The following is a 27,778-nucleotide window of genomic DNA, read 5'->3' as shown; positions in this document are numbered from 1 at the left end:
TTTAGTGCCTTTAGCGCTGAGCTGTGGTGCGGGCACCACTGCCACGCTACATCCTTCTTGAGCAGCTGTCTGAGGGGTGCCGTGAGTGAGGCTTCGTTTGGTATGTATTGCGCTAGGAATTTTGTCATTCCCAGCAGACGTTGGAGACTTTGTTTGTCTTCCGGGGTTGGCATGTCGACAATCGCTTTGATCTTTGTGTCGTCAGCTCTCTGTCCTGCTGCCGTGATGACGTGTCCCATGTACTTTACAGTATCAACTTTAAACTGGATCTTGTCCCTGTTAAATTTTACATGTGCGGTCTTGGCTCTCTCCATTACTTTCTGCAGGATTTCATCGTGTTCCCGCTCTGATGACGCTGCGATGATCATGTCGTCTGCTATAATGTACACACCTGTGATATCGCCGAAGGTCTCACAGTTCTTTTGTTGAAACACTTCGCTGGCCGATTTAATCCCGAATGGGAGTCTGAGGAAGCGGAACTGGCCCCACGGCATGTTGAAGGTGCATAGCTTAGACGACAGCTCATCTAGCTTGATCTGCCAGTATCCATCCTTTTCATCTAGGGTGGAGAAGATGGATTTTCCTGTTAGCCTGCTGCGCACGTCTTCCGGTGTAGGAATGGAGTAGTGTTGACGCTTGACTGCCTCATTCAGGTTGCAAGGATCCAAACATACCCTTAGCGCACCATTTTTTTTCTTTGTGGCAACAAGACTGTTCACCCATTCTGTAGGTTCATTGACAGGAGTTATGACTTTCCTTTTCTGCAAGTCTGTGAGTGTCTCTCTTAGTGAGTCCATGATGGAGAGTGGTACGTTCCTGCACGCGTGAATCACAGGCGTGACGCTGGGGTCAATGTGTATGTGATTAACTCCAGGAAATTCGCCTAATCCTGTGAAGACCTCCGCATACCTCTGCAGCAGCTCCTCTTTGGTGGCTGGAGGTTTTGCTGGTTGTGGGGACTCCACTGCAAGCGCCTCGACTCTTCTCACCAGCTGCAGCTCTTCACACGCATCTCCACCCAGGATTGGCTTGTCAGCTCGGCTAGACACATGGAAGTCCAATATAGCCGTATGCTTAGACGTGCGGCAATCTAGAGATGCAACACCATCTGAGGGTAGTCGTGCACCACCAAAAGCAATCAGCACAGTCTTTGTGGGCCGTAACTGAACGGGACCTGGTAGCTGCCGGAATACGCGCATAGGAAGCACATTTGCATCGGCGCCTGTGTCCAACTTGAAGTTAATTGCTACACCTCTGACCATGGCTGTTTCACGCCATACAGTGCCTTTAGCTTGGTGGGCTGCTTTTTTTGTATTTTCCAATCATGCCTATATATAAGGAATCAATTTCTCTTTCTAGATTATGCACTGTCTTTGTCTTGTAATTGCCGCTTTTTTCAGTGCTTGATTAACACACCTTGGAAAAATGATTGTTCTTACCACATTTGTGGCACACTGCACCATAAGCTGGGCATTGACGGGGCTCATGTTTATTTCCACACTTGTGGCAGAGAGTTGTTGCTACATGCCTCTTGCTGCTCGTTTTGTTCTTGTTCCAGCTGCCCGTGCGCGTTTGCCCTGTTGCTTTCTTCAGTGCATCCAGTGAGGCGTCTTGGACAACATGTGACGTCTGCATCGCTTGTATTTGTGACTTAGCGAGCTCGGCTGATCTACATATCTCTACGGCCCTACGCAAAGTAAGCTCATTATCACGTAACAGTCTTTCTTTCAAACGGGCATCATTTATGCTGAACACTAATTTATCCCTTATCATGTCATCTTCATGTCTGCCAAACTCACAGTCTTTGCTCTTCTGGCGCAGCTCTGTGATGAATCTGTCCACCGATATTCCTGCTGACATCGTTGAAGTACCGCCCTCGAATTATACCGTAACTCCGTCTTCTGACACCATGTTGTGACTTCTCTTGTGTACACTATTGTAGTGTTACTATTCGTGGGTTACTAACTTAATCACTATTATATATAAGTACACGGAGACGAGGATGCGGCACAAGTCTGATCTTTACTGACGGAGACATCACACACTACTAGGCTCGACCAGTGTATTACAGAACTCAGTAGTGGTGACAGTCCAACACAATCGAGCACCGAGTGCTCGATCCAATACACCACACGGTGCGGGCGATACGGGATCGCTTCCCGGCCGCGGCAGTTCCCGTGGTCGCGTTGTCCCCCGAATTCGCTACAGTATCTAAACATGATAAACAAACAATTAAATAAAGTCAACGAAACTTAATGTGGGGCTACAGAAAGTAGTTCCTTACAATATGACAGTGCGCGTTCACTTTTTTTATTCGTCATAAGGGCCAATTTGTCTATGTGCTTAGGTTGAGTTCAATGTGTATGTGTCTATGTACATAGAGAACCTTGCATGTGAAATTTACCAAATGCAAGGATGAGATCCGTCCTGTAACTTTAAGATTTATTTTCACAATTCAAATTTAGTAATACTGTCTTTAGGCATAATTATTATTGAACGTTGTGCCCCCCCCCCCACACACACACGTTACGCGTATCGTTGTCCTACAGGAAAGATGGCGGGGTGGGGTGGGGTGGGGGGCGCTGATTTGGCGACGGACTTGGTATTTCCTGTTGGCGTCCAATCGCGGCTCGCAGCGGAGGCGGCGTATTTTCCAAACTGCTGTAACGGCCTGGGTGGGGCTGACGCGCGGGGGGGGGGGTGTCGGGCGTGGCATCCATCGCATCCTGTTCTCACGGTCCCTCGGTACAAACTGTAGCCCTGGTCGGAAACGTGGTCGGCAGTAGAGCGCTGCTGGGTCAGAGCATACAGAAGACGGTCGTTTCTCCGAGTCCACTGCCCGAGATAAAGTGAGATTTTACCGCGACTCCCCCCCCTCCTTTTAAACCTTAGTTTCGATTACCGACAACAAAACTCGCGGAAAGCTTTGCTGAACTTGTCGCACAGTCAAGGGATAGAAATTAGTTTGGGGTCTTCCCCCCCCTTTTTTGCTTTCGTTACCAGTTGTTTTGGTGATAAAAAAAAACCCATAACTTTTTAGCGAGTATGAAAGACGCGGCGAGTAGCTCGGATAAGACCCCGTCCTTCGAGATGACGTGGGGCAGCTCGGCCAGCAGCGGCTACTGCAGCGAGGAGGACTCCGACCCGGAGTTTGAACAGTACTTCACGGCGCGGACGTCGTTCATCCGCAAGCCGCGGACAGAGAAACAGGTGGGGGTAAAGGTGTAGACGTCGCTTACAATACATGGAGCTGTGTGGTAACTTGGAAGTAACAAAACAAATGAACAAACAGACGTTTCGTTCATCTGTCAGTTGTTATTAAAGCGTTGTTAAACACCGTCCCGCGAATGAAAGGTGAAGTGTGGGGTTGTGCTTGCCAGACTTACACAATTTAAACCAATCGGCAAGTGAAATCGTGTTTCATTGTATCGCTGCGCTGCTGTAATAGAAATAGGAAGGCGCGTGGGAGGACAGGTCGGGGAGAAGCCGCGGTGACGCGCTCGGGCTGCTCGGGTTTCTCCCCGCCCACTGTTCGTGCGCCGTTTGCTCATGTTTAGTTCTCCCCCTCAAACTTGTCGGTCTGGGCCCAATTACTCATGAAAAGTGTTTTTCAATTTGGTCGCCGCCTAGAAGGTATCATATTCCGTAAAAAAAAACAAACATGTTTTACTGTATAGTCAGCTACCCACCCGAGCAACAGCTGTGATTTCCTGTTGTGCTTCGTCCCCCCCCTCTACCCCCTCTATGCTGGAGCCATTTTGCTGAACTTCTCTGTAGAATGACCAGTGATTTAAATAACTCAACTTATTTTGGGATGGCTTTAGAAAACACACAGCCCCGTGCGTGTCTATATAAACACCGCGTCCGTCTAGGGGAGTAGGACATGGCCCCCCACATGTCATGACATCTGGACCAGTTAACAGCAGGATTACTAGTATCGATCTTGTACAGCTTGGCATTGATTTATGTAGGCTGCTGAACCATATGGTGCTTTTATGGGATCAGTCGGTTTTCAACCAGTTTTGATAATGATCATAGCACTGTATAGTAACTGGTAGAAATATGACTTGAACTGTTTGTTCAGTATATGCTAATGGAGATAAAGTACTGATGTTAGCAGCATCCAGACAGATTCTAGACTATCAATCAACAGATCAGGAAAATCTACCAGTGTTATCGTTTGTCCAACTGGATAATTCACATGATACAGAGGTAACTTGTGCTGCCACATAGTTCTAGAACTCCTTTCACGTAGAAAATAACGATTGGCAGGATGACACAGGAAGAGCATAATTGGGGTTGCTTTTTCATGGTTTGTAACTGTAACCATCTTGTAGATGCTACAGGCCAAAAGTGCGTGACTAAAAGATGACTAGGAGTACATGGGTGATGGGGCAGCTGACTTCACAGGAAATGCCTGTTGAACAGAAGAAGGCATTATCTCTCCCACTCGTGAAATAAAGGGGGTAGGAGCAGTCAGGGATGGGCAGGGGGGCTATTTTTACATGAATGAAGAATTGAGGAATGCAATGCAAAGCCGCTGCCTACAGACATGGCAAACAGCTGCAAGTTCCACATGGCACTCCCTCCCATTGTGAAATAGGAGGAGTTGAAGAACAGGATTGGGTAGAGCTGACATCATTGTTCAGTGTCTGATGCAACTCATTTTAACTTTGTGTAAGAACAATTGGAGCTTAGTGACGTGTTACTATTGGGTCACACAGAGATTCTATAAATATTTTTTTCTAAACTATATTATGAGCCCATGAAAGCTCCTTGTATCATGTGTGTGTGTGTGTGTGTCTGTTTATAATGAAATTAATTGCATCAGGTCTGTGCAACCCATTTAAACCACATTCTCTAATTTCATTTAAAACATTGGAATAGGAAACATTGTTTTCTAAAATGTTTAAAAGCTTAGTTTTGAACGTGATTGTTTTTATGCAACACAAGTGGTATGCACTAAAGGGCTTTTTTCTGACGATAGCCTGCTGGCCTCTGAACTCCATTACACACCAGTAATGAAATCTCATTTGGCCCCTGTGACTTGAGGGTCACCTTTCCATCTGCAACGATATTTTTTCTTATTAAGAATGGGATCAATATTACATCATATGCACAATTCTGTAAATCATTTCCACTCAGTCGTCAAAATGGAAAATTCATGTTTCCTATGAACTAACGATGAGTCTATAAAGGCTATTTTAAGTACCATATGCAATTGGGTAAAAGCACCAGGCTGACACCTGGTGGCACAATGCTGGAACTCTTGTCATTGGCCCTATTATTATTATTATTGTTGTTGTTGTTGTGTTATTACAATTGTCTGAGTTTAGCAGTTTATCCAGAGCTTCTTATTCAAAGTTAGGATGATCAAGTTGACAAAATAAGATTAAAGTATCAAAAAAAAGGGGGGGGGTTGAAGGTGGGTTGCTTTTTTTCTCTTGTGTCCACTAACATACGGTCACTGTCCTCACCAGGATGAACCAGTTGAAAAGGGGAAGCAGGAGTTAACCGTTTCAGAGATCCAGCAGAAGGTGAAGGAGTACAATGCTCAAATCAACAGCAATCTGTTCATGAACATGGTGAGAACTGATAATGCAGGGCTGCCCTCATTTAACTAAAGCATTTCAATGTGAGATTTATCTTCACTCCTTGCAATGTTTTTGTCCTCTTCAACAGAACAAAGATGGGTCCTACACTGGGTTCATTAAGGTTCAATTCAAGCTTGTGCGCCCTGTGTCAGTTCCCCCACCAAAGAAAGCGAATGTGGGACAAGATACTGGAGTGAAAAGGGCTGGCGGAATGAAGCGTCGCACCTCCTTCTACCTGCCCAAGGACACCTCCAAACACCTGCACATAAGCTCCCGCACTTCTGCTCATGAGGTCATTGTGGCGTTGCTGAAGAAATTCACTGTGGTAGACAATCCCGGCAAGTTTGCTCTCTTTGAGCGCAGTGAGCGTCATGACCAGGGTGAGTCAACCGGATAAGTTATGGTCTTTTGTTAAAACAGTATTTTAGTCAAAGTTGTCTTTTTTCCTTGTTTCACCAGTTGTTCATAGCTCTGAAAACTGTTTCTTCTTGCCTCGATCTCCCTCAGTCTACCTTCGTAAGCTACCTGATGATGAGCGTCCACTCAACTTGCGTCTGTGTGCTGGGCCCAATGAGAAAGTCCTCAGTTTTGTGCTAAAAGAGAATGAAACTGGAGAGGTCAATGTGAGTATGTTTCCATGATGTGCACTAAATTTATGGAATTTGTGGTAGATCCTAATATCCAAATCACATTATGGCTGATGCACAAATGTTTCTTTTGTTCACTCTGTACAAATGAATAAACAATATCTCTCTCCTCACCCTCTGCAGTGGCATGCTTTCTCCATGCCGGAGTTGAAAAACTTCCTGCGTATCCTGCAGCGTGAAGAGGAGGAGCATGTCAAACAGATAGTTCAGCGCTATGCTTTAGCCCGCACTAGGATGCAGGAGGCTTTGGCTGGCTCCACCCCTGGCTGAGACGACTCTGCCCCAAGGGATAGCGTGCACCATATGACTGGAAACTCTTCTGAAGATAACCGGTCATCTCAGCAACCAAGATCCCAGAGTAAATAACTCAGCACCTCCCTCCATGGAGGAGAGTGAACGAGAGAATGAGAGGGCACAAAACAGAGAGAGCTAGCGCGAACGTGCGTGTGAGATGGTGAGAGAGAGAAATGAGAAGTGCCTTACACCCCGAGAGAGTCTGATGTGCCTGAGAAATTGAGAATTGATAGTGTGTGAAACTTTGGGTGATTTGGACATTGATTTTTATCAACTTGTGCCTTTTGTCATTGGGTGTCATTTGACTATCCTGTTTACCTCAGCTGTGTCTTAACTTTCAAAAGGATAGCGGTCTTTTTTTTGCCAGATAGGGTTAGATAATCAATCCCTTTATTGATTTAACACTTGTTGCAACATTATCGAGCACCGTGTTAAAAAAATGTGTAAAAATTGGTTAAATCTGTCAGCTGCATTGTTATTTGCAAGAATGCTGACATGCTTAAAATTCAAACCACGCAGTTGCAGGAAGAATCTGGGCATGTCTTTTTTTCTTTTCTTTTTTTTTTGGCAATTTCAGAAAAAGACGAGCCATCATCTTAAAGCAACTAATCGTGCAAATTATAATCCCTAACTCAAAAATAATCTTTCGCTGTTCTGTCATGGTGGAAAGTTAAGCATTTTTTCCAGCTGCAAGGTATTTGGATTTTCGTTTCACCCAGGCCCGAAGTCTGCCACTTTCTTTCAATACGCCCACACGTTTATGGGTGTCACTTAAATAGTGTCTCTTTGTGAGTATGACTGATGAATGGACATTTGTATGCAGTTATGAATGTCAGGATGAAAAGGAACGTAGAGTTCACTTCGGTTGACTATGGAACTTACATAAAACCTGATTAATATGTCCAGCTGGAAGCTGTTACTTCACTCCTAGCCATTAGGGTTAGTGTCTGTTTGTCTTGTCTCTTGTCTGTTCTTCAAAGGACGAGTCCGTGCTGAAATTCCTTTTTTAAGTGTCTCTTGATTTATAACAGTATGGACCATATTGCTCGTTTTGGAAAACTGTACATTTTGTAATAAACAAGCACTGTTTCAATGTAATCCTGTGACATGTTGCATATTTGGGCAAGACCTCCTGGTTGCTCCATCTGCCACCTGACTGTCCAGCTGCCGTCTCATCCCGGTCTAGTCAGCTGACCTCTTAGCATCGCCCCAGGTGGCTGCAAGGTGTTCGAGTAATAACGTGATGTATCTGGAAGCCGGCTAGCCAAGGCACGAAGTGGTAATGGTGTGAGGAAACGATACATCTCAGCGGACGACCTGCTCCAAGATAAGCCCACTATTTCCGTAGGCGGAGATCGACATGGTTCTGGACGCGTCCCGCTGCCGAGTGCGCCTCATCTAGCCCAGCGTCAACATGGCCAGCCTCGGATGAGAAGCTAACCGGCTAGGTAGCTAACTAACTAGCATTAGCGGTGATTTTGCTATTTAGAGAGAATCAGCTTAACGAATAATTATCTGGTTCTACCTTGGCGTGATGGCAACTCAATAAAGAGGGACTGCGAGATAATAGATAACCTTGCTATCTATAGTGTGGTCGTTATTTATTTTGGGTTTTTTGTTTTTTTTCGCAACGTTAGGTAGCTAACGTTAGTTAACCTCCACCGACGAACCAGGACGAGTTTGTTTTATCGAGTACGGCCCGGTCGATTTAATCATCGCCTAACGTTAGTGAATGTGACGTGAACGTCTTCGTATGAAAGCAGGAGGAACGTCGTCTTTGTGAAAGTGATCGTCGGTGTCCATTTAATAAAACATGCGCAAGATTAACGTCACCTGATTTGCAGATGTGTACTGCCAAATGTAATTATGTGGGCGTACCGAGTTTATTTACCATAAAGTCTGGTTGGTCGGTTGAATGGAGCAGGGTTAACGGGTATGGGGGAAGTTAACATAGGAAATGGCTGTGCCTTTCTTTGGGTGGCCTCACCTGTGTGTCGCCAAATCACAGATGTGTGTGTGCGTGCGCTCTAGCCAGCCACCGAGAGGCTGCTTGATAACCTCTTTCCCTTTTCTGCACCTACTCCATATATGTTCCAGGTCCTGGCTTTTGCAAAGAATTTAGACACTACCCGGCCAGTTCACCACCGAAATCCAAAGATTCAATTAGTGAAGATGACTCATCTGTAAAGATGGGAGGAAGTGGATCAAAAGCCAAAGGTGGCTGGCCTTTTTCCAGTTCTGGATCAGGAGGAGATTCAGCCACTGAGGGGAACGAGCAGGCTTTGGCTCGACTAAAAGGGGGCAGAAACGCAACACCATTTGTTTTCACACGAAGGAGGTTAGGAGAAGATACTTGTTGTCTTAGTGAAGATCTGGTGCCGCTCCCCACTCATGCAATTTCAAACTAATTTGTAGTGTTTTGCCCGTAGTTCCTTGTACTACGATGAGGATGGCGATCTTGCCCATGAATTCTATGAGGAGATGGTTGTCACTAAAAATGGCAGGAAGAAGTCCAAACTGAAAAGGATCCAAAAAAATTTAATTCCTCAGGTGAGCTGATGGACTCCAGCACAGTTTCTCCATGTTCTGCTGATGTGTTTGACAGTGAGTTGAAGGTGCTTTGAGAAAATGTTGTCACCCAACAAATGCAATTGTTGTTCTTTTTCAGGGAATTGTGAAGCTGGACCACCCCTGTATTCATGTAGACTTTCCTGTCATCCTCTGTGAGGTGTGAGGAGTTGCAGCGGTATTTGTCAACCATGTATGGCCACAGGTCTGCCAGTCATCTTACGTTTCCACTCTGAATTCTTGCATTCTGCTGGGGAGACGGACAGAACGATTTCCCTGTGTCAAGGTCATGCATTTTGACGAATGCTGAAGTTTTTAATGTGGCGAGGAAGAGTGAGGAAATTGAAATGTCAAAATGAAAAGTTGGAAGAAGAATTAGAAAAATACATAGGCATCACAAAACAATGTTTCTGTATCTGAAAAAGGCATTAATCAGAAGATGCCGCTTAAGTCAGTATTTGGCATTTTACAATATTTGACAAGAATAGCATATGTCAAGTTAAGTGATATCTAATGACAATCTTCTCACAGGGAAACACATCCTTGATGTGAGAAGGCTTTAAAAGTTCTGCCTTTTGTAAAATGTAGCAGAGTGTTAACGTGTGTGTGTGTGTGTGTGTGTGTGTGTGTGTGTGTGTGTGTGTGTGTGTGTGTGTGTGTGTGTGTGTGCATGTTGACTTGTATGAGAGTGCATGTGGGAGATGGAAGGGTGGTGAAGTTATAGTATAATGAAGGATTGTGGAAATCAGTGTAAATACATTCATGTTCTGTAATATACACCGATGAGCCAAGACATTATGACCACCTGCCTAATATGCTGTTGGTCCTCTGTGTGCCGCCAAAACAGCACCGACCTGCCGAGGCATGGACTCTACAAGACCCCTGATGGTGTCCTGTGGTATCTGGCACCAAAATATTAGCAGCAGATCCTTAAAAGTCCTGTAAGTTGCGAGGTGGAGCCGCCGGGGGATCAAACTTGTCAGTCCAGTTCATTCCACAGATGCTCAATCGGATTGAGATCCTGAGAATTTGGAGGTTAGGGCAACACCTTGAACACTTCATCATGTTTCTCAAACCATTTCCGAACAATGTGCAGTGTGGTAGGGCACATTATCGTGCTGAAAGAGGCCACTGTCATCAGGGAATACCATTGCCTTGAAGGGGTGTACCTGGTCTGCAACAATGTTTAGGTAGGTGGCACATGTCAAAGTAACATCCACATGAATGCTGGGACCCAAGGTTTCCCAGCAGAACATTGCCCAGAACATCACACTCTCTCCACCGGCTTGTCGTCTTCCCACAGTGCATCCTGCTGCCATCACTTCCCCGGGTAAACAGCGCACATGTACATGGCCATCCATGTGATCTAAAAGAAAACGGGACTCATCAGATCAGGTGACCTTCCACTGCTCCAAGGTCCAGTTACGACTTTTGTGTACCTTATTGTAGGCGCTATCAGTGGTGGACGGGTTAACATGGGTACTCTGACCAGTCTGGCTACACAGCAGGGTGCGATGCATTGTGTGTTGTGACACATTCCTCCAGTAACCATCTTTAAAATTTTCTGTGACTTGTGCCACAGTAGAACCTGCCAGTTCGGACCAGATGGGATAGCCTTCGTTGCCCAGGCGCATCGATGAGCCTTGGGTGTTCCAACACCCTGTCGCCGGTTTGTCCCTCCTCGGACCACTGTCAGTAGGTACCACTACTGACTGGGAGCACCCCACAAGCCTTGCCGTTTCAGAGATGCTCTGAACCAGTCATCTGGCCATAACAATTTGGCCCTTGTCAAAATTGCTCAGGTCTTTACTCCTGCCCATTTCTCCTGCATCCAACACATGGACTATGAGAACTGATTGTTCCCTTACCATCTAATCTACCCAGACTTTGACATGTGCCCTTGTTTGGAGATGATCAAGTTTATTTGGTTCACCTGAGTGGTCATAATGTTTTGGCTCATCATTGTATCGTCATGTTTGTCTGTCTCATTAGAGCTCAGACCTGCACTAGTGAACATATGATGTAAATAATTTCAATGAGTTGAAAATACTTAAATAAATGCTTTACTGAGATAAATATTGTGTCAACATTACTTAAAAAATAAAATCAATAATTATTACTTTGTTCATAGAAGGTTTATTATAATGTTAGGATCATGCTTGTACACCCCCAGAGGAGGCTCCGTTGTTATTTGGACGGTTACATTCTCAGTTCAGGACTGTACCTAGTATGTGGAATAATGTCATGTTGTCTGATATTAAAGGGCAATATCCATCCATTATTCAAACTGCTTATCCTGCTCTCAGGGTCGTGGGGATGCTGGAGCCTATCCCAGCAGTCATTGGGCGGCAGGCAAGGAGACACGTCAACTGTTATTATCCCAAGCTTTTCCCAATTTGTAAGGGAAAAGCTTTAACTGCAATCTTTTGCATAAAAAGTGCCCCAGTCCAGGTTACCAAAAACTTTTGGACAGAATCAAAATGTTATTAAGTCACTTAGTCAGCAATTTCCGCAGTTCCATGACTACTCCAAGTCTGTTAACCTAGGATCATCACATCATAAGCCACTACCAGGTTCTTTCTGATGATTTTTTGAGTTTAGCGTTAAGTTTTAAAGTTGAGGTGGACAACTTGAGCACCCCCCCCCCCCTGCTGGCTTTGATAATGAACTCGGGGAATCGTAACAGAAAATCCGCATGACTCGTTTCTCCGGATGACCTCCCCGCGGTGCAACTCCTCTGCTCTAGGTGGCAGCAGTGAACTGTACTTTGTACTGAGGTCATGAGAAAAGGTTAGCTGGCCTATCCCTTCAGTAATGTTTGTTTGCGTATTAATCACAAATGTAAACCATTTCTTCAAATGACTGATCCTCGACACAAATAAGATTGCTTTAAAAGGGCAAGGCCACAATGCTTGTAAAGAAATGTTATGTGGTGAAAATTTGTAAAGCAGTGGTGAGTCAAGTCAAGTCAATTTTATTTGCATAGCCCAATATCACAGTGGAATTCTTTGGGACCCCAACGCTGCTATTTTTCCATTCAACATAGTTGATTATGTTCACTTGTTTTTTTTCTCCCCCAAATCTCAAAACTAACTCCCCTATTAAACTTGAAAACCAACAGCACTGGGGGTCCCAAGGAACAGTTAAGAACCACTGCTATAAATTACATGTTGACGTTAGTGTAGTAACCAGTGCTCCAGGGCTCTACAGTCAGCTAAAGTATAAACAGCATTAGCTCCATAGGAAATTGGTCGGGCCGCAGTATGCAGGCATTCTCCGGCTCTCTGTGATGTTGTGGAATGTGGTTGGGTGTGTTTCGAGGCCAGAGGTCGTTCACTTTGATGTATTTCCTCCTCAAAAAGCCTTTGATGTTTCATTCACAATTCCCGTCTGTTGTAAAAAGCGCAGAGAATTTCTAGTAAAGCCATGTGAGTTTAGGGACCTCGTAAAAATTACGTGTCATTGTGCAGCATAGTAAAGAACCTTACATTTATGAGGTAAAAAGTGTGTCTATTTGCCCCCCCCCCTGTTGTTTAGATGACATTTCCTTGGAGGTGTCATGGTGAAACGTTTAGCTTAGTGAGATTCCCAGCGTCCCGGTCGATAACATGAATGCGCCGTAGCTACTGGAGCGGTTCTGTGCAAAGGTGGCAGGTTGTGTCTCCAGTTTCCCTGCCATTGTTTTCACTTCCCGACACTGCCTGACTGCCGCTGATGTAATGTTCAAGTGTCAAAGGGCAAAGGGAAGTGGAGGCCAGAGGGAAGCTGGCCATTCCTTTATTCTCTATCCGCCCTCTCATTCACACTGGTAATTATCTCCTAAATTTTCCTACTACACAGAGCGAGAGGGAGAGAAATGGATGTCATGAGCAGGTGAGTCAGCATAGTTTGTTAAACAACGGAACAGCCACTGACACCGGAAAACCTCTCACTTCCATACCCAAGCTATAACCCCTCCAGCACGTGCTTGGACATCCTTCAGTGACGAAGTCTATTTTTTGGGGGCGATAACACCATTTTCCCTTAGAAAACACATCTGTGGACTTGGTGGAAAGCTCAGAGCCGGTGTCCAGTTTCAGTTATTCAACACATTTTCTCTGAGCAGTGAAGTTTAAAAAAAAAACTGCAAAATTTTAAAGTTTGCACATAAACATAAATGCACATAAACATGTGCATGACCTTTCCTCTACACACACTATGACCATCTCACTTGTCATTACTCATGCTGAAAGCCCAATCTGCACTGTGTTAAATTCTTTACTTGGCAACATTTCAGCATGTACCTACTTGCTTAATTTACTGAGCCATTGCCAACTGCCATCATCACATGCCCAAAGGAGTGACATCTGCATGCCAGATGTCTGTGCCATGTACCAAGTATGTCAAAAAGTCTGCTGCTGCTGTGCCAGAGAATACATAGTGCAAGGCTTTTCATGGGAGATATAATTGATATGTACTATGATCACTCAATAAAGCCTCGTTCCTAGCTCCATCCGTGACATCTTGACCCCTCATTTCTACAAGGTCACGCAGGTCTTGAAATCACTGGCTTCTCGAAGTCGTAAACGGGATAGTGAGTTTCCCATTATGGCGCCCACCCCGTTAAATGTTTTCCTTTTGAGCGTCACATCGCGGCCATCAACACAAGGGAAAGTGTTAAAAGGTCATCTCAAATACCCATCTTTTAACGCTGGGTTTTCATTAATGCTACCGACTCTTGTTTATAGCGTGTCTGCTATGTGTGCTCCTTACACGCCGTTTGTCTTGGGCAGCGTGTCCCACCTCTGAGCAGCGGCCTGAGTAAAGATTTACTCACATGTCCACCGGGGGAGTCTTGGGACACAATTACGGAGGCGTGGTGTTTTATCTTCACTGTGAACGACGTTGTGTGTTACACACAGTTCGTCATACATACCGGATTAAAATGTATTTGAAGTGTCACCATAATAGTTCATGATCCCTCCCGGGTTTGCTCAACCTTATTTAGGGCGGTGGCTCAACGGTAAATGACCTCCTACCAATTTGGACATCGCCGTGTGCGTCTATTTTCACGGCCGGGGCTAAAACCTCTTTGACCGCTTCATTCGCCGCCGGAACAGGACGAGGGAACCGTCCGGAAAGCGCAACTCAAAGCGACCCGAGAAGTTCACCCGAATTTCGCAAGGTTTCGAGGTGCGTATGCAAATCAGTGGAAGAAGCGTGACACGCCTCCGGAGTTTAGCGGTTGGGTTCATGCGTCCGCTCCTCCTCTCTCCCCCCCCTCCTCCTCGGTGGGAATGGAACATCCCGGCCCGGGTTGGCTGTCGTGATTGGCGAATCGCCCCCTGTGACAACATCACGGGGGGTAACGCTCCGGAGCGCACAAGAGACCCAAGTTGGAAAGTTGCGAGATTAAGTTAACTGCCAGCTCTCTCTCTCTCTCTCTCTCTCTCTCTCTCTCTCTCTCTCTCTCTCTCTCTCTCTCTCTCTCTCTCTCTCTCTCTCTCTCTCTCTCTCTCTCTCTCTCTCTCTCTCTCTCTCTCTCTCTCTCTCTCTCTCTCTCTCTCTCTCTCTCTCTCTCTCTCTCTCTCTCTCTCTCTCTCTCTCCCCCCCCCCCCCCCGTCTTTTTCTTCATTTTCACACGCAGACATGTTCATTTTGTGTCAATCATCCCGTCTGGTTTGAGGAAACTCAAAAAAAGTGACTAGAACCATCATCCTACTTTTGGGAATGCTTCTCCAGCCTGCCAGTAAAGGTAAGTTTGCCCCACAGAGACGATGGTGCGAGGAAACTTGACGTCCCTTGGTGTTATGGTCTTAACGTTTGAATTGAAATGTGGATTTACGATTGAAAGACATGTGAGGGTGTGTTCATTCTATGTTAACCCAAAGGGGCATGGGTCTGGCACGGTCGGGGTTAGGTGTTCAGTTTCCTTGAGGGGAGGAGGGGGGGTGTCACTGGGGGGGTGGTTATCCACGATGGAAATCGATACGCTCGGAAAAATGAAATGGAAGCTGTCAATCAATTAGCCTGATTTTGGTGTAATACTAATATTTGCTGCTCTCCCAAACCAAGCTTACATCCTAATGGATCGTATCTGATATTTGTCCCATTCTGTTACCCCTGAGTGAGTATCTTCAGAGTGTGTAGTTATCTCTACGAAGATGTTGTTACCCTGTGAAATGCTTGGAATACAAGTTACTATTGTACTGTTTGTGCTAAACTGAATTTCCATGTCTCCTTTGCATTGTGTCAGGAGAGCAGAGAGTGACGGTCCTTTCTGTGAATTCATACCCGAAGACATGTTGCATTGGGGTCAGTCTGATTGGAAAGTGTTGCTACCGATTATACTTCTGTGGGATAGCCTGTGTGCTTTGGAACTGAAGCCCACGAGATGGCCACTTTATTCCCAAAAGCCTCTGGTCCTTGCCTGGAATGCCCCAACCGAGGACTGTGCCCCACGTCATCGTATTCATTTTCAGTTGGAGCAGTTCCAGATTGTGGCCTCACCCAATGAGGGCTTTGTTAGACAGAATCTCACCATCTTTTATAAGGACCGCTTAGGCCTGTATCCTTACTATGAACAAGATGGCACCGCAGTGAACGGTGGGCTGCCGCAGTTGGCCAGTCTTGCACAGCACCTCGAGAAGATGCCAGATGGTGTGCACAAGTATATACGTGAACCAGAGGCCAAGGGTCTGGCTGTTATTGACTGGGAGGAGTGGCGCCCACTATGGATTCGCAATTGGGACACCAAGGACGTGTACCGCAGCCAGTCACGCCTGCTGGTTAGCCAGAAGAACCCAACCTGGCCCCCGGAGCGTGTAGGAAAAGTTGCTCAGCAGGAGTTTGAGATGTCTGCTCGAAAGTTCCTGCTTGAGACACTGAAACTCGCCAAAGACCTGAGACCCAACCAGTTGTGGGGTTTCTACCTGTTCCCAGACTGCTACAATCATGACTACACGCGAACTCTGGAGAGTTATACTGGCCGCTGCCCTGATGTGGAGGTGGCCCGCAATGAGCATCTAAAATGGCTGTGGACTGAGAGCACGGCCCTCTTCCCTTCAATCTATATGGGCACGGTGCTGCGTTCATCCACTTCTGGACGCCAGTTTGTCCGGAACCGTGTCAAAGAGGGGATGCGCCTCACGTCTATAGGAGATGGGCTGGCACGTCCTGTCTTTGTGTATACCCGGCCCACCTACGCCAACTCCCAGGAACTGCTGACTGAGGTGAGGGGTCCCTCCAACTTTACAGTGGACAAACAAGCCTGTTAGGCATTGTTTCGTCTCTCCTCTGAACCCTCTATTATTTTAAATCAAACTATGCTTCAAAAATGTTATTTGATAAAGCCTTGATGGTAATGATAGTGTCTGGAGCGAAATCAGACATTTTTTTTTTCCCAAACTCGAATCTTTTTTTCTTTTTTTTCTGTTTGGGTTGAGATTTACTTAGCTCAGCTTGATTATTTGACATCCTGGTCAAATAATCACAGCTCTCTGTTTTTCTTTCTGTTTCCCCCTGCCTTGCTCTCTCCTTGTCTAATACCGGCTGTCTGGAATGACGGCTCACTTCTTTCCCTTATCTGCAGCCACAGTGCTTTCCTGTTCTGTGAGCAGGGGAGACACCCCAGCAATGCGCGTTTGTGTGTAGATGGGCAGGATGGGTGTTGGTTAGGTTTCAGTCCTCGCTAACACCCTATAGAGGGTTTCCTCAAAGAAGAATGGAATACAAGAGCTGATAACTTAACGTAGCCTTTGTCCCTCTGACTTTTTGACCTCTTCTAAATGACCTTTACATAGCCTAAGCTTATGTATGTATGTATGATGATTTATGTCGAACATGTAAATAAGCAGGATATACCATACAGATAAGCCATTGTCAATAATCTGAAGTGATCAACAAATCCACACATCAGACTCAGCGAACAGATCTCTGTATGCATCAAGATTATTTGTTACATGTTGGAAAGGGAGTAGGAGGAAGTATACACTTATTTTTTTCCCCACCCTTTCTCACCTTATCTTAAATTATTTCAGCTACTGTACATTTCAAACTCAAATCCAATGCAAGTTGTGACGCACAATACAAACTCGACTACTGTGAACAATAAGAGAAAAAAGTTTACAAAAAAACCCCTATCAAAAACACACAAGAGAAAGAGAGAGAAAAGAAAGAAAAACGCATCCTAATGTCATGTGCCAAGAATATACAGATCTCAGTGCTACATACAATCCAGACATCCACTCGCTGTCATGGAAAGAAACAAAAAAAGTAATAAATTTTTAGAGATAAATAAAACTTGGACAGTTAACTCTTCATCATCCCTATATTGCTTGATAATCAGTCCTTTGTACTTCTTCTTGAACTGCGTAATATTTGTACTTTGTTCGAGTTCCGTGCTCAGACTGTTCCACAATTTCACCCCATAGATGGAAATGCCCATGCCCTTCAAAGCTGCACGAACACATAATTTCTTGGTTTAATTTCCCTCTCCAATTATATTCCCCTTCTTTATGTATATTTATGTATGTATGTATGTATGTATGAATGAATGACCTGTTGCACTAATGTGAAAGATTGATGTATTGTTATATGTCTTTACAGACGGACTTGGTTTCCACCATCGGGGAGAGTGTTGCTTTGGGTGTAGGGGTGTAGCTGGAATTATCCTATGGGGAGAAGCAGCTTATGCAAGCAGCATTGTAAGTATCTGCAACAACTGAATTGTGAAAGTGATGTACAGTATTCTTTCTGTCTCAACTCAGAAACGTTTGTCAAGTTACCACAAACGTTCTCACCTCATGTGAGTTTCTGACCCGCTGTTGTTGTTGATGATGATTCACGTTTTGGTGCAAATCACTTGATCCTCAGTTGACTCGTAGAAGTGTTTATTTCTTAGGGCTCTGATTCACTGTGTGGTTTACTTCCTTCAGTCTTGCATGTTAATTCTCCTGAAGGGTCAGAAGATAGTTGGCATGGAGGTTCTTTTAGCGCTTACTTTGGGCAGTAGACTCCAAAAATTGTCTATCACCTGACCCATGGAGATGTTTTAATTTCATCTGAGAAGTTTTTTTTCGGGGGGGGGGGGGGGGATGATGTTTTCCTTGCAGCGTGTCCATCCCCTCACACGCTGCTTGATTTCAATGACAAGACATTAGTTTCAGGTTGATTGCCCCCTCGTAACATGACAGCTTTTATAAGCAATTATGAAGGATGATATTCAGCCTACATTTAAAATTTTCTCGTTTAGCAGACGCTTTTATCCAAAGAGACTTACAAGAGAGATGGCAAATTAGCAGATACATTTGTGTCAACCCACAGCCATCTTTGATCACTTAATAGCAATCGTATCATATAGTAAGAGCACATGTCAAGTCAGGTGCAGCGACTCCACAGTAAGTGTGCAGTGGGTAGCCCAGATCATCGACAGTGACATGAGTTATAGCGGATTCGAAATAGCACATTAGCAGGACAATGCCACCAGTCAGCATCACAGTTGTGCTTTTGGCCATATCTGGATTAATGTAGGCCTGGAAAATGATTTAGGCTTTTCTTAAATGAAGTAATCAGGTCTACAGCCCTGACAGAAGACCTGGAGCCCGGCCCTGTTGTGGCTAGCAAACAGATAGTAAGTCAGATCAAGCTTGTAAAAGGCCTTTACCTGCAAATAAAGCCTAGGCTCAAGCATGTTTCATTTGCTTGGTGATTGGGAAGGTGCTTCCGTAGTACCGCTGGTGACTCTTACATTTCATTGCTCAAACACCACTACAGTTACCATGTATTTGCCATAGGTGCCAGTAAGTTGAAATATTTCATTCATTCATTCATCATCAGCCGCTTCTCCGGGGTGGGGTCACGGTGGCAGCAAGCTAAGTAGGGCACTCCAGACGTCCCTCTCTCCAGCAATGCCCTCCAGCTCCTCCTGGGGGGTCCCAAGGCGTTCCCAGGCCAGATTGGACATGTAGCCCCTCTAGCGAGTTCTGGGTCTACCCCGGGGTCTCTCCCCAGTTGGCTGTGCCCGGTAAACCTCCAAAGGAAGGCGTCCAGGAGGCATCCTAATCCCGAACCACCTCAACTGGCTCCTTTCGAAAGATTAAGGTTAACTGGAAATGAACTTTAAAGGTGCCATGATGGTTTTGAATGCTTGTTGATTTTGCGTGGCCCGGGGGACCAGAGTGGTAGTGTTTCTCAGAATAATGACTTCATTTTGCATAAACATTACCTCTTGGGGCAAAAGTCTCCATTGCCCCTCTGGTTAGCTCATGCATATGTTTTGAGGAGAGGAGTGAGAGTGAGGGGGAAGTGAGGAGTGTTTTGGGAAACCGCTGTTTGCAAGATACGCAGTGATGGAGTAATGCATTTCTTATTGTATTGTGTCTGTGTGCCGTAAATCATTTCATCAGATTTTCTGGGAATCCGACCCGGAGGCAAACATTTGGGATTGTTATATAGCAATATTTGATCTTCCCACTGATGGCCTCGTTTCTCATGTCGGTCACATAGAGACATCAAATTGGAAAAACTCTTTGTCCAGGTGTAAATCCAATACAAACTTCATCTCTTATAACATCTTATAACATAATAACACACAGGTATTGTGTGTTTCATCAGTATACTGCTAGCTTTTGTCACACCCATGCCAACTAAAGATGTCACGCATGAAAGATAGCAAAGAAGTCACAAGTCTGAATCCCCATCATGTTGGTATGGCCATGTTAAAGAGAAACCCCGACCCCTTACCTCGTGCATTGCACTACCTGATCAAATACCAAGCACGAGCAAGCACAAATAATGTCAGGGGCAGTTTTGCTTTTAAATCTCTGCTCAGCTTTCTTTATTCTGAATCCTGGCCTCGTTGTGTAATGACTGTGTGTTTAGCTCTCTCTCTCTCTCTCTCTCTCTCTCTCTCTCTCTCTCTCTCTCTCTCTCTCTCTCTCTCTCTCTCTCTCTCTCTCTCTCTCTCTCTCTCTCTCTCTGTCTCTAGGCTAGCTGCTCCAGCCTGGATGAGTATTTACGGGGTCCGCTGGGTAAATACCTGCTCAACGTCTCCACGGCAGCCGAGCTGTGCAGCAAGACCTTGTGTAGTTCTCACGGTCGCTGTCTGCGCAAACATGCAGACAGCGACGTTTACTTGCACCTGGACCCCGCCGCTCACAGTATCATCAGTCAGAACGGCAAGCTGAGAGTCACCGGTGAACTTGGTGAGGAGGAAAGGATGGCCTTCCAGCATGACTTTCAGTGCCAGTGTTACAGTGGCTACCAGGGAGGGGGCTGCACTAAGAGAGACCCCCTACAGCAGAAGGGGGCAGCGGCTCTGCGAGCCGTGGCATCTGGCATGCAGTGTGCCATTTTGCTGCTCATCGCCCTCCTCCTCTGCTAAAGTGCAAGACGAAGACAAAGCAGCATTCAGGCATAGAGCCGTTAAAAGGCTCCGCATTTTCATTTTGGGAATGGGAGAGGTTTTTTTTTTTCTTTCCTTTTTGTCTTTTGATTGCTGTAGAGGTTGGTGAGTCTAAGGATGACAAGAAATGGTTTTTTTTTGTTTTGTTCTTCAGGAGGAACACTGTTGATGTTGCAGAGCTTTTATGTCATTTTATTTTTTTCATACAATGGAGGGCTTGCTGGAAATTACTTTGTTTACATTTTGCTCTCTATTTCCTGTCTCTCCCACTATCAGTCACTGTTTCTCAAAGTGTCATATTCCCATGATATGCCTCGGGGGAAAGTTTGATGGGAATGTTATGATGATTTTGGGCATACACCAGTTGTGCGTCTAATAACTATGTTGTTAACTATGTTATTAAATGCATAGCCAGTTATTTAATAACTGTTGAAATGGAAAAGATGCACTTAATTCTGGAAGTGGTCCAGTGGTTAGCACTATTGCCTCGCAGCAAGAAGGCCCTGGGTTCGAACCCCAGGCTGTCCCAGGCCCTTTCTGTGTGGAGTTTGCATGTTCTCCCCGTGTCTGCGTGGGTTTCCTCCGGGTGCTCAGGTTTCCTCCCCTATCAAAAAGACATGCACGTTAGGGTTAATACTCCTGTCTGTGCCCCTGAGCAAGGCAATGGAAAGCAGAACTGGAGTTGGTCCCCCGGGTGTCGCAGCTGCCCGCTGCTCCTATACAATAGGATGGCTTAAATGCAGAGAACGAATTTCATTGTAACCTACAATTTCATTGTAACCTACAATGTCAAAATAAAGTGGCTGTCTTTCTTCTTCTAATTCTGGAAGTTGCAAAGTATAGTTCCAGTGCCTGACCTCTCATCCACGACCTCTCTCTGACATCAGAGACATATGCAGTGTCAGTATTTATTTGAATGTACTTTTATGTTTTAATTTTTCTTTCCAAAAGTTTCTTTTGTTTCTACAAGTTTCCAGACAATGACTACTACTACTTTTTATACCCAGCTTCATTTATGCCACAGACACCTGTCACCTATTTTGGCAGCACTTTTTTTTTTTGTAAATGTATAGACATTTTATTCTTGGTATCCTATAATCAAGTGTCATCATGATTTTAGGTAAAATAAATAGATATTTTATTTGTTCAGCCTCTGCTTTTCAGTTGTTTTGAAATCTGCTTTTGTCTTGACAACTTGGCAATGGACAGGAACTATACAGAAAAAAAAATGAGGCGGTGTACCGGATGAAAAATGACAACATCGGTTTTTGTTTTATTTTGTTTTTTTTGTCAAAAAAGTCTCTTTGGAAATACATTATCCCCAGCCTACCCTGCTGAGCCGTCAGGACGGTACGCCTTTGTAATGTTGAATTTGTAAAGGAACTACAGGACTTCATGGTTTACTTTGTACAGCAAGTGGTGAAGAATCGTAAACAGAATAGGTGTTGTTGCTGCAGAAAAAAACCCACAATTTCTTCTTAATCTCTTTCGGAAAAAGTGTGTTACTGATGTCGCTGTGGGTAAGCAAGCCATGCTAGTCCACGAGGAAGGGCACATTTTGCATGCGTCGGCCTCATACCCCCTCCCCCGGTAATTGAAGGGTACCGTTAAGCCATGAGTTATTTTTGACTGCTTTTAAGACTTGACCTCAACATAAATTTGAATTTCAAGGAGGAAGACTCATTATAGCTTTCTTGACAATTATTTTAAGTAGCACTGTATTCACTATATGAAGCAATGCTATAGCAATGTATTCAATAATATGTTGGGGGTGGGAGACATTGGGGGTCCTCACTCAGCAAGTTTACAAGGTTCTCAAAACTAATTTCCAGTGACAGTTTATCAGACGTTAATGAAATACATTTTTGTAAGTTTTGGGTGAGTTTGAATTTTAAGACTGTTAGTTTCGTAACGTTTATTGATTGTATTTTACAGACGGGTGACAAATGAAAGTAAACCAACATAAAGTGTCTTAGCATAAGGTGTTGGTCCACTACGAGCCTCCAGAACCGCTTCAGTGCTCCTTGTCATAGAGTCCACAAGTCTCTGAACTCTACTGGAGGGATGGACACCATTCTTCCAAAAGATATTCCCTCATTTGGTGTTTTGATGATGGAGGTGGAGAGCGCTGTCTAACACGTTGGTCCAAAACCTCGGTCCAAAACCTCCCATAGGTGTTAAGTTGGGTTGAGATCGGGTGACTGTGAAGGCCATAGCATATGATTTACATCATTTTCATACTCATCAAACTATTCGGTGACCCCTCGTGCCCTGTGGATGGGGGGCATTGTCCTCCCGGAAGAGACCACTCCCATCAGGATAGAAATGCTTCATCATAGGATGAAGGTGATCACTCAGAGTGACTTTGTATTGATTTGCAGTGACCCCCTCCCTCTAAGGCAGGGGTGGGCAATCTAATCCAGAAAGGGCCGGTGTGGGTGCAGGTTTTTGTTCCAACCAAGCAGTTGCACACCTGATCCCACTAACCAACCAGCAGAGTCTTTGCTGAGGAACTTGATTAGGAGACACAGGTGTGTAACTGCTTGCTTGAAACAAAGACCTGCACCCACACCGGCCCTTTCTGGATAAGATTACCCACCCCTGCAAGGGGACAAGGGGACCCAAGCCATGCCAGGAAAATGCCCCCCCCCCCCCCCAGCATAACAGAGACCCCGGACCCCCCTCACTGTATAAGGAACAGACTTTCCAGGTTAATTGGAAGGTCCGTTTCGGAGTAAGTTGCTGGTATGGACGGGATGATGAGACGGTCCCACGATGACGCGAAAACACGGAAGAGTTGAAGTGCTGACGAGTCCACGAAGTCTCCGACTTGCTTCCCTTGACTGCTTGTTGGAAACCTACCGCGCCTTCTTTTTCCATCGCTCCCTTGCTGCGGACATTATCTCGGAAACCACGTGATCGGCGAAGCCTGCCGAGTCTGGCTGCCGGGCGAGCGGCTCAGAAATGTCGTGAAAAGCAAATCTAAAAGTCGACTTTCGTGCAGTAGCGGCAGTAGCGGTGGTTAAGTTTAGGGGTTGAGTGGTTAGGCTTATAGGTGACGTTACGTAGTGGTGAGGTTGTGTTTAGTGAGGCTAGCCACATAAGGGCTCGACCGGTGTCGTTGGTACATGTGGTTTCCGAGAGAATGTCTACGGAGGTTCTGCGTATTCCGGTCACGAGATTGTTGTGTGTTCGTTCAGCTGGTCTGAAGGAACCCAAGCGGTCTCCCGTGTCCATCAGTTCCATAGGTAAGTAATGTGACTTGACTGTGTTGTATTTTGGAGTACTATATTTGCCGGCAGTTTGCAATTGCCTTATCTATCAGATTCAGATTCTACCAGATTTATCCCAGTCTATCACAACCATGTCTCTGATTATCAAGCAAAAAATAAAATAAAATAAAATAAAGCAGCATAATGCGTTCAGACAAAAATACCACACCAGGAAATCGACACTTTGGGTCAGGCACTTAATCCCTGTGTGTTATGGAGTTATGTGCTGGATGCCAGTTTGTTCTCAGTCTTTGAAGGTGTTGAGCAAGGTCCCCTTAAAAGTGTACTTCCCTTTCAGACACTCGTTAATGATTTCCTTCCTTTGTTGCAGGTATGAGCACTATTTACCATTTAGTGCTGCTGTGCCTAAATTTGAACTCTTTTGTGTTCAGTCAGCAGCATGCAACGTCATCCTTTTCCCAAGTGCCTTTCCTCACAGTGTGGAATGCCCCTACGGCCCATTGCCGTTCTATGTATGGTGTGGACCTGGACCTGGGGGTGTTCAACATTGTCCAGAACCAGATGCAAAGCTTCATCGGTGAAAACATAACCATCTTTTACGCTGATAAACTTGGGCTGTATCCCAGTTACATCCAAGGAGTGCCTATCAATGGCGGAGTCCCACAGAACGGCAGCCTTGATAAGCACCTCAAAGCTGCTGCTGAAGACATCCGTACCAATATTCCTGACAGGAACTTCCAGGGACTGGCCGTGGTGGACTGGGAAAGCTGGAGGCCAGTGTGGGAGAGAAACTGGGATAGAAAGAATGTGTACTGGGAAGCGTCCAGGGCACTGGTGAGGCACAAACACCCAGACTGGACCCCTGCCCAAGTAGAGGTGGTTGCCCATAAGGAATTTGAAGAAGCTGGGAGAAAATACATGGAGGAGACACTAAGACTGGGGAAGAGGGATAGACCAGCGGGGTTGTGGGGATACTACGGTTTTCCCAACTGCTACAATTACTACAGTGATAAAAGTATTAATTACACAGGGGAGTGTCCACTTGTAGAAAAAAGGAGGAACGATGAGTTGTCCTGGCTTTGGAATGTCTCCTCTGCACTTTATCCCGACATCTACCTCAGCCTTGACCAGCGCTGGCATGGCAACCAAGTCCTCTTGTACACTCATCACCGTATCTTAGAGGCCATGAGAGTCGGGGCCCAGGTGACTCCATCAGCTCCCCCGGTGTTCCCATATGCTCGTATCGCCTACACCTACTCTTTAGAGTTCCTGTCGCAGGTAAGAGGTCATTGTTTTTAGTTTTGGTTGAAGGTGAATCGAAATGAGGGATGCACTGATATCGGTACTGGTATCAGCGATCAGGCTGATGCCAGGCGAAAATTGAGAATCGGTATCGAAGATTTTACCAAAGACTAAAATCCGATACTGAAAGCTATGAGTAACACGTCATAAATCAAAGCACAACGGCTTTATTTACTACATTCTTGGCACATGGAAGCCTGTATCTCTTTAATGGTGGAACAAAAACTGATTCAATCTCGAATATTTTACCAAAGGATTCCAAACTAACAGTCTGAGTCTGCACTGTTCAGCACAAGTAATGGATGGGATTGATACTCGGTATCAGATGATATTTAAAGTTTCAGCCGTGAAAAAGTGATGTTGGTGCATCCGTAATCGAAATTTTGGCTAATATGAGCTGAAAGTGCTCGTATAGTGTGATGACAATATTCTTGCTGATAAATCTGAGGGCAACTTTTTTTTCTTTGCACAATTTGGTTGAACACATTTGCCACTCTCCTTTTTTCTTTCTGTGCCCTGCTTAGCGTAGGTCACACAATGCATCTCTGACCGTGTGCATGAGTGTTTGGTTGAAGTTTCCAGTGGTAGTGAACAGTCCAGCAAGTATGGAGTATTTCACATTTTCCTATGAGGACAGAAAAGTAGCAGCTTGTAAAAGTGGTTCTGCTGAAATATCAAGTGTGGGTACCTTGCCAAAGAACTGCTCCACTACAAATTTACCACCTGCAAACATGCCACCTCGATCAGCATGCTAGGTACAGCAAGGCAGTGTCACCTAAAACCTCTCCCCACCAACCGTCCAACTCCCATCTGTGGCTGCAGTCTTTTAAAGCAGTCTTTTATGCAAAGACATTTTGTGGACTAATGTCCCATGGAAAGGACTAAATGATCAGTGGTGCCAGTAAAGGTTTCTTTCATCCTACTAGCAAACTAACTGGATTTTCATCAAAAGCATAAATCCAAGGAGAAATGCCTTTAATCCAAACAACGGAATGAATTTAGAAATGAATGGGGAAAAATGCAGCGTATTCGTATCAGTCCATTTTTTTTTTTGGGTCATTTTGGTGCAGTTCGAGCTTTGGTGCCATGCATGTGTAGATGAAGTGTTGTTATCCATCCATCCATTATGTAAACCGCTTATATGAGTGGCTGAATTATCTGTTATCTTCTTTTGTGGCTAATAGGAGCACTTGGTCTATACGATAGGAGAGAGTGCTGCTTTAGGATCAGCAGGGTTTGTACTCTGGGGGGATCACGCCTTTGCCAAATCTCAGGTATGTTTAGTTTTTCATCACCTCTCTGTCCTTTGTAATTTTTTCAGTGTAAAACCTAAGTTTTGATTGATTGATTGATTTTTTTCCCTCTTGTATGTCTCTGCCTACTCCTCCTTAGGCTACCTGTTATGCCATCAAAAACTACATCGATGAGACTCTGGGTCGTTACCTGGTGAACGTAACATCGGCAGCCAGTCTTTGCAGCCAGGCGATATGTTCCTCAAGGGGGAGATGCCAGAGGGGAAATCCAAGCTCCCGGGTCTACCTCCACCTCGACCCTGCCTTCTGGGACGTGATGTCTGAGAAGAGGGCAGAAGGAGGGCAAAACTACCGAGTGAAAGGGCAGATAACGCATCATCAGGTTTCAGACCTGAGGTCCCAGTTTCGATGTGCGTGCTACCCTGGATGGGAGGGTAAGAGCTGTGACAAACCAATGCACCAATGAAACGCCTCTCTACAATGTGGACACGTGAAAGAAATGAGATGATCGTTTTTCAACCAAAAGAACAGTGTTGGTCAAAGATGTGTAAAATACTCCGCTTTGTTGTAAAAATATACCATTTAACATCTGCGATGTATTGCTAGGTGAGCGTCGAGCTACTTATCTGCCTGAGTTATTAAGGTTGGATTAATTATGTTATAGTCGGCTCCTAATTAATTTGTATTATAGTAATCTCCTGCATGTGGAGATAAATATGAAGCCTTGTTTGATGTGGCAAATGGTTTCTTCGTGTGAGCTCAGGTGTTCAGAGACAGTGTTGTGAAATCTTCTAATAGGTCATACATAGAAATATAAAGTCAATGTGTTGCATAATTTTCACGTGCTCTTCCAATTTATTGTAATTAATTAAAAAAAGTTAATGAACAAAATTAATTAAATCCCGGTGCGCTGTGACTCAAAATCCAACCTGATATTAACCTCTCTGTTGTTTTGAGTGGGGGGAAATGTTAATTATGGTGACAGAATAACAGATTAAATTGTGCATTTTTAATGACAAATGGCCATTAAGTATTGGATTAATGCTCGGGGAGGTAAAAAAAAAATCTGTTATTTGTCGAGAGAATGCCATTGAAATATTGATATAAACTATTTAATGGTAAACGGCCCAACAATCTGACCAGCAGATGGTGCTGTGGAGCAACTCCCCAAAGGAGTGGGCGTTAACGCCTCGAAGGGTTTGACCGTAGTTGTTTGGAGTCAGAGGACGGGTCTGATAGGTAAGTCATAATAAGGAGGAAAACTATGGCGGACTGGCTGAATAATTCAGCTATGCTGATGTCACGGTGACTTGGCAGACGCGAGACTGTCTTCGGTGTCGTGAAATAGGCCGTCTAACAACACAGCCAAGTGGGGTAAAAGAGCGTAAGGTGACCTTGACTGATTTCTGAGCAGCAGGTACAAGACTTCCTTATCTGATAGCCACTGCTGCTCCAAACGGGTGTAGGTGATTGTAATTTCACTCGTCTCTCTCTCTCCTGAGGA

The 27,778-nt window shown here is 45.0% G+C and overlaps 4 protein-coding genes across 9 annotated transcripts in view; all 4 read left to right on the top strand.

Moving 5' to 3' along the window:
- The window catches only part of LOC130106908 (ras association domain-containing protein 1-like), a 28,194-nt gene extending 19,918 nt beyond the window's left edge, over window positions 1-8,276 (top strand). Inside the window, exons 1-5 of one of the 3 annotated variants that reach the window (XM_056273220.1) lie at window positions 2,716-3,210; window positions 5,481-5,585; window positions 5,683-5,974; window positions 6,102-6,217; window positions 6,365-7,697. In XM_056273220.1, coding sequence (XP_056129195.1) covers window positions 3,046-3,210; window positions 5,481-5,585; window positions 5,683-5,974; window positions 6,102-6,217; window positions 6,365-6,511 — 825 coding nt within the window. In that variant the 5' untranslated portion in view covers window positions 2,716-3,045 and the 3' untranslated portion in view covers window positions 6,512-7,697. Of the gene's footprint in view, window positions 1-2,715; window positions 3,211-5,480; window positions 5,586-5,682; window positions 5,975-6,101; window positions 6,218-6,364 lie in introns of those variants that run through there. The other 2 variants (XM_056273221.1, XM_056273219.1) reach the window with 2 other exon arrangements.
- tusc2a (tumor suppressor 2, mitochondrial calcium regulator a) lies at window positions 6,567-11,371 on the top strand. 4 transcript variants are annotated; one of them, XR_008809780.1, is made up of 5 exons: window positions 7,848-7,983; window positions 8,633-8,873; window positions 8,965-9,085; window positions 9,204-10,293; window positions 10,407-11,371. XR_008809780.1 is itself a non-coding variant. In XM_056273224.1 (5 exons), exons 2-4 carry the CDS (start codon window positions 8,725-8,727, stop codon window positions 9,267-9,269), a joined length of 336 nt encoding a protein of 111 aa, XP_056129199.1. In that variant the 5' UTR covers window positions 7,848-7,983; window positions 8,633-8,724; the 3' UTR covers window positions 9,270-9,308; window positions 9,951-11,371. The 4 variants fall into 4 exon arrangements, 3 of the variants coding, with proteins under 3 accessions (XP_056129200.1, XP_056129199.1, XP_056129198.1); XM_056273224.1 differs by having other exon boundaries at window positions 9,204-9,308; window positions 9,951-11,371; XM_056273225.1 differs by lacking the exon at window positions 7,848-7,983 and adding an exon at window positions 6,567-6,695 and having other exon boundaries at window positions 9,204-11,371.
- Window positions 11,372-14,432: 3,061 nt separating this feature from the next.
- hyal2a (hyaluronidase 2a) lies at window positions 14,433-21,741 on the top strand. The gene is given in 5 exon segments (XM_056273578.1): window positions 14,433-14,837; window positions 15,339-16,314; window positions 17,690-17,734; window positions 17,737-17,787; window positions 20,070-21,741. Coding segments are annotated over 4 exon segments (1,422 nt in total). The 5' UTR covers window positions 14,433-14,837; window positions 15,339-15,384; the 3' UTR covers window positions 20,466-21,741.
- Window positions 21,742-23,692: 1,951 nt separating this feature from the next.
- hyal1 (hyaluronidase 1) lies at window positions 23,693-27,174 on the top strand. Its single transcript, XM_056274620.1, has 4 exons — window positions 23,693-23,734; window positions 24,090-24,997; window positions 26,206-26,295; window positions 26,414-27,174. Exons 2-4 carry the CDS (start codon window positions 24,092-24,094, stop codon window positions 26,738-26,740), a joined length of 1,323 nt encoding a protein of 440 aa, XP_056130595.1. The 5' UTR covers window positions 23,693-23,734; window positions 24,090-24,091; the 3' UTR covers window positions 26,741-27,174.
- Window positions 27,175-27,778: the final 604 nt, after the last annotated feature.

The sequence above is a fragment of the Lampris incognitus genome, chromosome 2 (genome assembly GCF_029633865.1).
Source record: "Lampris incognitus isolate fLamInc1 chromosome 2, fLamInc1.hap2, whole genome shotgun sequence".
Lineage (NCBI taxonomy): Eukaryota > Metazoa > Chordata > Actinopteri > Lampriformes > Lampridae > Lampris > Lampris incognitus.
Note: the sequence above shows the minus strand (reverse complement) of the source record. Positions and strands in the feature narration are given on the sequence as shown.